This window comes from Corylus avellana, chromosome ca8 (assembly GCF_901000735.1).
Source record: "Corylus avellana chromosome ca8, CavTom2PMs-1.0".
In the NCBI taxonomy this organism is placed as follows: Eukaryota; Viridiplantae; Streptophyta; class Magnoliopsida; order Fagales; family Betulaceae; genus Corylus; species Corylus avellana.
In genome coordinates, this window is record NC_081548.1 from 6408791 (window position 1) to 6417667 (window position 8877).

Below are 8877 nucleotides of genomic sequence, written 5' to 3' on the forward strand. Positions count from 1 at the left end.
GCAAAGCATTTTTCATATTTATTCATGATAATAGCCAACTGTAATGCGTGGGAAATGGGAACTTATCAAAGCGTGTTAGATTCATGGAAATAAAGTGTGATATAGGGATGGAAAATATAAATTTACTTTTTCAAAAATCGTGTGATTTTAATTTATTACTTGGATTTCTAAAATTTCAAGTTTTTCACCTTTTTTATTTTATTTTACTCTTTTATGCTCAAAATTGTCTAGACTACTTTGTTAATAACACGTAAGAGCATTGTTAGACTAATCATTTTTTTTTTTTTGGGGGGGTTATTTTGGAGAGCCAAATATGGTGAAAATAACTCTAAATCCCTCCTTGGTAACTTCATTATTCTGCTGAAAAAAATATAGTAAGTGTTACACATATAAAATATAGCCCGAGCCAATGGGTCTAGTTCGTAACAGCCCAAAAGTATAGATGTCATCAAAGCTCAAAACCCATAGGGTGGTTGGCACCGTCAAAGGCCAGCACTATCTCGGGATAACGTGGTTAGGTATGCCTGCCTCTTGGATCTATGAGGCCAGAAGGGTGGCTCGGGATAGGCTGTCAATTGAGTCTATCACAATGGTCGAATGAAACCTCCTGGAACGAATATGGAAAGATATCATGCTCATTATACACGGGATATGCAAGGCGCTATTCACAGGATACGCATTAAACTACCGAGGCAGATACGATTTGCCTATAATAGTCACAAGATCGGATCATTAATTTGATTGTCATTCAATTACCCCCGAATCCCGAGTTTCTAGCCTGGTTACCATATTTGGCTCAAAACGATTCGGCCTAAAAATAGGCTCGCACACAAGGCAAGAAGGTACACGATATATTTTTGACTCTTGAATTGAATCCATGAGAAGGAGTTAACTTAAGCATTAGAGGATAATCCACCGGAACATCCCCGGTAAATGCTCTTAACGCTTTTGTCTTGCAAATTGAGGAATGATTCCAGAAGAAGATTGCGAAATTGTCCTTATTTTCACTGTACCGGAAACTGTATTAACGGTAAGCATTGTTCACTCACCAAATACATAAAAAAATGATTAAAAACTTTTTGTTCTATCCTCATTTTCTTTTCATTTTGTCACGTATGCCTCTCATCCATTTTCTTTGTTTTCTTTCATCCACTTTGCTTAGTGTCGTATCTAAAGAGTGTCATTTTTTGTTGGAAATAAATTTGGATGGTGTACAAATTCTCATTGATATAAAATAATTACAATATGAAAATTAACAATAAAATAAAAGAGATGAAAATAGAGTATGGAAAGATCTCACAATACTATAAAATTACGCAAAAACGTTGTCCTTAAAGGGTGATTCGTGCCTCTCGGAGTGTATAACTCGGTGCGATTGGATCCTTTGACATGCAACCTCTCAGGATTAGACTATAGCGTATACCTTCGTTAAGGACGCACTTCCAATAACGAAGAGTAATAGAACAACCCAATTGTCAATGTGAATGAGGGACTTCGGAATATATTTCGTAGAAAAGCTAACAATATATATATATATATATATATATATATAGCTTTCTAGCTTAGAAAACCAAAGTATTTAACAAGAGAAAATAATATATAATATATTCAGTTAGCTACCAGTTAGCTATATTGGAACAATTGCTAGTAACCCTACCAGACTAATCAAGGCCAGATTTGGGGGCGTTACAAACTTAGATCATGACGTGTCTTTTATTTTTTTCCTTCATATGTCTATGTCATAGTTTGTTGGTTGAATAATTTTACATCGCTTTTTATATCTCTTTTTTGAAGCCAACATTTTTTTTTTTTTTTTTTCATGTATCCTTTAAAATGGTATATGAAATTACAATAGCCAATTAGAATATAACTTTTCACCTAAAGCCATGTCCACTCCTACAAATTTAAACACAACTTTTCAAAAATTCACCTTAGTCAAAAGCCATCAAATGTTTCTAAGGACACCATGAATGCTTAAACAACTCTTACCTTAAATAATATCAAAAAAAAAAAAAAAAACTCTTACCTTAAATAAATTAAAATACAAATTTCATGTTCGATTGGACATGACTTTTGCAATAATAATAATAATAATAATAAAAATCTTAGAAATTACCAATGACTAATAAAATTTGAAGAGTCAAGACACAACCTTAACCAAAATTCAAGTTAGTAAAAAGCCATCAAACATTTCCAAAGTAACAATGCCAAAACAACTCTTAGCTTAAATAAATTAAAATACATATTTCATGTTCCATTAGACATGACTTTTGCAATAAAAAAAATAAAAAAATCTTAGAAATTATTGATGACTGTAATAAAATTTCAAGAGTCAAGACACAACCTTAACCAAAATTCACGTTAATAAAAAGCCATCAAACATTTTCAAAGTAACAATGCCAAAACAACTCTGAGTTTAAATAAATTAAAAAAATGTAAAATTGGTTCACGTGGTTTGACAAATAGTTCATAAACACTCTTTGGGGTAAGCAAAAAAAAAAAGAAAAAAGGTCCATGTTGTTGGGAAAATTTGACAAAATTCATTAATGAGCAACATCAACACCAGCCACATTGTAAAACATGTCACCTACAATAATAATAATAAAAAAAATTGTAAAACTATAAATATAAAAAAATATAAACAAAAATAAAAAATAAAAATCAAAGAGGGTGGTGAGTCAGTCCCTTTGGCCAAATGAAGGGGGGTGGCCAAACAAAATTAATATTTTAATCAGGTAAAATAGGGAGTTTTGAGTGGCCCTAACGGGTATTAAAAAATTTTGACGGTAGGGAGTTTCTTGTAGTTTCGATTGACCCAGGGACTAAATTTCCGAAAAAAAATACCTAGGGAGTTTTTAATGAAGGCGCGTTGACCTAATGAGTTTATATCTAAATTCCCTTTCTAAAATATCCCTATTTTTTATAAATATATATAAAAAGTTACAAAGATTCATTAAATCTTGACCAATGCCTACTTTTTGAATTTTTTTCTTTGGGTTAAATTCACTTTACCCCTTAAAGTATCAATGATTTTTCAATTCGAACCACAATGTTTAAAAATTGGCAATGTACCCCCCCTAATGTTTCAAAAATTTTCAATTCAGGTCTTCCGTTACTAATTTCCGTCAAATTTGGCGGAAATCTATGAAATTATGTAATTACCCTCAATGCTTTTTTTTTTTTTTTAATATATGTCAAATTAGACGGAAATTAGTAACTGATGGTTTGAATTGAAATTTTTTGAAACATTAGGGGGTACATTGCCAATTTTTAAACATTAGGGTTCGAATTGAAAAATCCTTGAAACTTCAGGGGGTAAAGTGAATTTAACCATTTTTCTTTTATCTTTTTTTTTTTTTAAAAAAAAAAAAAAAAAAAAAAAAGATAAAGGATTTACTTATTGTGGCTTGTAACATACATAGATTATTTTCTAAGAGAATTTAACATGATGGATGGCATATGGAGACTATAGAGGAAACTTGCATTGACAATCACTTGGAAGCATGACATATTTCAATAATTATACAATACATGTGAGACAACAATATATATATTACAACCACTCAAAGTGAAACTTTTGAGATCTCGTAAAAAAAGAGTCAAAAGAATACTCATTTTCCTATGTAGCAAGCTTTTTGAGCTTTTTCTCTTTCATCATAGTTTGTGAATCATCAATCATATTTGGAGATCTCATTTTTCTCTTATAGGAGCATCTGTTTTCTATATTGTTACTGTCATAGTCATTATCACTGACAACAATGGCATGATCCTCATCTTTTCCATCAACAACCCTTTCATATACTAGATAGACCCCTATTTTCTTCACAATGATTTCAGGCCCCCAATTTACAAGAACCTCTACTTCATCACCATCCTCAAAATCATTGGTACGAACAATATTGCGTAGGTATAGGTGATCTCCAAAAGGGAATGGGCCACCATTTGTTCCTGCCAAATCAGTCGGAACGGTATTCTTGGTATGGTTGATAAATGACATGCTACCTTTATATGAAGAGAATACTTGAACACGTGATGCAAAGACAACACCTACACCAAACTCTTTCAATATGTTATCAACAGTAGGTACTTTAAAATGTACCGAGGGTCCCTCACACTGATACGTGAACCAATTGGGGATTTGATTGCCGGGAAGGACAATGCCAAACACTTCACGAACTCCACCAAATTCCTGTTACATTAGCATAGGATGATGTGTGTTAAAGTATTAACTAAGTGATACGAGATAACATGATATATAACAGATCTTGTGTTGAAATCCTACTCCACACATTATTTTATGGGAAAAATACATTTTACCCCCATGAACTATTCACCCATTTGCACTTTGACCTCAAATATTTAAAAACTGACACTTGACCCCCTCCCCCCAAAAAAAAACTTTCAAATTGTTGCAATTCGACCATTCTAATTTTTTTTTTCCAAAATGCCCCTATCCCAAGTTAAAAAAAAAAAATTAAAAATTAAAAATTAAGGGGTATTCGGTCTCGGGTGGCCAAAGCCACCCCTAGGCCCAACTGGGGTGGCCGGCCACCCCTTAATTTTTTTTTTTTAAACTTGCGATTGGGGCATTCTGGGAAAAAAAGAAGTCAAAATGGTCGAATTGCAACAATTTGGAAGTTTAGGAGGAGGGTCAAGTGTCACTTTTTAAACATTCGATGTCAAAGTGCAAATGAGTGGATAGTTTAAGGGGGTAAAATGTATTTTCCCCTTATTCTATTTTAGTTAAAAATTAGGGAAAACTTCACTTTAAACCCTTGAATTACCGCACGTTTTGGCAAGCCCCTAAACTTTAAAATTTCTCAAATTCACCCCTTAAACTTTCAATTTGATGCAATTTACCCCCTCCGTCAATTTTTGCCGTTAAAACCCCTAAAAGGACAAATTTACCCTTCAATTTTCTTTTTATTAAAAGGGGTTAAATACTCCATACCCCTCTGGGATTTCATTGCTTTTTTTTTTTTTTCTCCTAGGGTTTGATTTTTATCACACGAGGTCCTTGTAGTTTTGATAATAGACCAAATTAGTCCCTTTGTCAGTTGATCGTCAGTTGACTTAACAGAAGTCCATGTGGACCAATCAAATGTTAACACGTGGCACCTACTTAATTTTTTTTAATTTCTTTAAAAAAAAAATTGGGGGTGGCCGAGCCACCCCCTTGGCCATTTGGGGGTGGCTCGACTACCCCATCTGGCCAGATGGGGGGTGGCCAGGAAACCACCCCCAGTGGGTACTGGGTGTAACACCCCACCTCAATGACATGCAATATTGTCCGCTTTTAGCTCCCCCAAACTAGACTTCCCAGGAGGTACTTCTCAAGAAGTCACCTATCTTGGTACTACTCCAGCAAAAGCATGCTTAACTGTAGAGTTTTGATGGGATTATGACCATCACGGCTTTAAAACACGTTGTTGTGATTAAGGGTGTAGTATACATTTAAGCACATCCTCATCTTCATACCCAGGCGATGTGGGATGTCACAATCACCTCCTCTTAGGACTCAGTATCCCTGTTGGGGACCTTCATGGTATTAGCCCATTCTTGGCGTCCGTCCCAACGAGCACCCGCTAGCGATCTTCATGGACTTGTGCACGCTCCCTCCATCTTAGGCTGAGCAATGTCTCTGATATCATTTGTAACAACCCACGTCAATGACACATAATATTATCTGCATTTGGCTCTCCCAAACCAGACTTCCCAGGAGGTCACCCATCGTACTACTACTCCAGCAAAAGCACGCTTAACTGCGGAGCTCTGATGGGACCATGACCATCATGGCTTTAAAACGTGTTGTTGTCATTACGGGTGTAGTATACATTTCAGCACATCCTCATCTCCATACCCAGGCGATGTGAGAGATCACACTGGGGTGGCTCGGCCACCCCCTTGGGCACCAAGGGGGTGGCTCGGCTAGCCCCATCCGGCCAGATAGGGGTGGCCAGGCCACCCCCATGGCCAAAGGGGTTGGCCGAGCCACCCCCAAATTTTTATTTTTTTTTTAAACATACATTTTTTAAAAAAAAATTAAAAAAATAAAATAAAAAAGTTTTAAGTAGGTGCCACGTGTCAACATTTGATTGGTCAACGTGGGCTTTCGTTAAGTCAACTAACGGTCAATTGACAAGACTAATTTGGACTATTATCAAAATCACAAGGACCTCCTATGATAAAAATCAAACCTTAGGGGGGAAAAAATAATGCAACGAAACCCCAGGGGGTATTTAGTATTTAACCCTAAAAAATATATATATATATATTTTTTTTTAAAAAAAAAAAGAAGAAAAAAAAAAAAGAGAAAAGGTTCATAAGGTGGCCCAAGCGTGGGTCACCTTGTGATTTCTTTTCTTATAATAATTTTTTTTAAAAAAAAAATAATTAATTTAAAATTAAGGATAAATTTGAAATTTTATAAAAAAATCAGGGATATAAACATCATTGTCTCGCGTTTAACGTTTAAAATCTGATGGGGGGCTCAAATTGAGAAGTTTTGAAGTTTGGGAGCTTGTCAAAACGCGCGGTAATTTAGGGGTCTAAAGTGAAGTTTTCCTTAAAAATTAAGAAAAAGAGAGAGAGAGAGAGAGAGAGAGAGAGAGAGAAAACATGTACCTGTAGGAAGCTTTGCTTAAGAGTATATGTTAGATTCATGCACCCTACCATGCCAATAGGCACAATAGGATTTGAACGCTTATCCAAACCTAGAATTTCGACCAATTTGTGACAGTTAGCAAGGTTCATACCATTCATATTTGAGAGCTTTGATAGGTCTGGCATTCTTTCCAGTGCAATGCAATGTTTTGCATCTAAAAAAATCAAACTTGTTGGTAAATCCGGAATTGATTTAAGCTTTCTACAGCGATCCAGTCTGAGATGTTGAAGCTTCGAAAGACCACCTAGGCTTGTTGATAGGCTTTCAAAACTATTGCATCTTAAATCTAAAATTTTAAGAGAACATAAATTCCAAAGATCTATAGGAATTCCGTCATCCGATAAATTGCAGTCCTGGAGACATAAGTGTGTTAGTGAGTTCAAGCCTTGTAGTGCAGCAGGCAGTAGATTGACTGACTTAGGACTTTTCCTTGGTGATATCCAAGACCAAAAGAGTGATGGCAATGACTTAGACGGTGATCCTTTACACCCACATAGCGATAAATATTTGAGATTCTTCAGTTGCACTATACTAAAAGGCACTTGTCTTATAGCAGTTCTGTCTACAAGAAGAGTTGTCAATGATTCCATCTCCCCCAAGTTGTCAGCCAAATTGTGCATTTTTGAACACCCAGAAAGAATGAGAGTTTCTAGAGACTTCAACTTATAGAAACTCCTTGGCAAACTTTTAAGGCATTTGCAATCTTTCAAATTCACCAAAACAAGATTACTAAGATCTCCAATGGAGTGGTGAACCTCAAGCAAACTCGTACAATCTTCAAGTATTAGTTGCTCTAGATTTGGGAGTTTTGAAAAGTCAGGGGTCTGGCTCAGATAATGAGAGTGACTGAGATTTAGAATTTTCATCTTCTCAAGCAACTGCTAAACAAATGAAAAAACAACCAATGAAAAGGGAAGGAAAGCGTAATATTAGAGCCTAGAACATAAAAAAATAATAATAAATAAATAAATCATTGATTATTTTACCTTGGGACTTTCCCAAACTTTTTTGAGATTGCTATATTGCAAGTCAATCACAACTAAGTTTCTTGGATAAAAGTCAATTGGTATAAACTTTAGAGGGAATCCATGCCAACAGAGCCACCTTAATTCTTTGGAAAGATATTTATAGTCTCCAATGAGTCGAACGTGATCAAGTTGGAGTAATCTTAGTCTCTGCATCTTAATAAATGCTTCTGAATTGAAATTCATCTTACTTAGACTTGTCAATTCTAAAGTAAGTCCTTCAACTGCGTTTGTTCCCTGTAAAAACACAAGAATTGCATGAGACAAGTGATTATCCAAACTTATCACATAATCTTTCTTATTAATCATTTCATTTATCTCGCTTTGCTTAATATAATGTAATCATGTTTGCAACTACAAAAGCAATAGAATGATGTTAGGAAAGAAAAAAAAAACTTCCTATTTTCAAATAAGAAATATATGGATTAAACTTTCAAGGCATGTGATCAGTGTGAATTAGTACGCATTTGCTTCCCGAATAACATATATCTTAGAAAGAAAAAAAAATGTTTTTTTTTTTTTTTTCTCTTTCAATGTTTTCAATTGAGAAAGTTCTTATTACCTCGTGCTTTGTCAATATATCAAATGCATCCTCATGCAGCCATAATCTACTCCATTTCCCAGGTTCATTGGGGTGTTTTCCATGAACGATTTCTCTTCCCATGTCTCGCAACAAATCATGCATTGTAAACTCATTTGTCTCACTAACTTTAAGAAGACATCGCTGAATGAGGACACTAATTCCAATCTTTGCAAAAAAACCACAGCCATCCAATATTTTTACAACATAGTCTATATCCTTTCCTATGAAGAAACATGATATGTCAAGGAATATATCTTTTTCAGTATTGTCGCTTAGTCCATCAAAACTTATTCTTAGTTTATTTTGAATCTGCTCATGAGGAATCCTCTTCAATTTATCTAATGCACTTTTCCATTCTAGCATGCTCCTAGAGAAAAGGAATGAGCCCAAAACTTCAAGTGCTAGTGGCAACCCTCCACAGTAAGCAACGACACTTCTTGACAAATCAGTATAATCTTCAATAGGATAACTATTCCTAAAGGCATGCCAACTAAAGAGCTCAAGAGAGTCAATGTCATTCATTGCTGTAACTCTATATACACTATCCACTTCTAGCTCCTTTAGCAAATGCGCATCTCTCGTTGTTATAATAATTCTACTTCCCA

At 35.0% G+C, this 8877-nt stretch overlaps 1 protein-coding gene across 1 annotated transcript in view; it reads right to left on the reverse strand.

Annotated features, from left to right (window-relative positions):
• Positions 1-3619: 3619 nt before the first annotated feature.
• LOC132190766 (disease resistance protein RUN1-like) overlaps positions 3620-8877 on the reverse strand; it is a 14603-nt gene continuing 9345 nt past the window's right edge. Inside the window, exons 2-6 of the mRNA XM_059605816.1 lie at positions 8257-8870; positions 7651-7760; positions 7154-7545; positions 6625-7087; positions 3620-4189 (exon numbers count right to left, since the gene is read on the reverse strand). Coding sequence (XP_059461799.1) covers positions 3620-4189; positions 6625-7087; positions 7154-7545; positions 7651-7760; positions 8257-8870 — 2149 coding nt within the window. The remainder of the gene's footprint in view (positions 4190-6624; positions 7088-7153; positions 7546-7650; positions 7761-8256; positions 8871-8877) is intronic.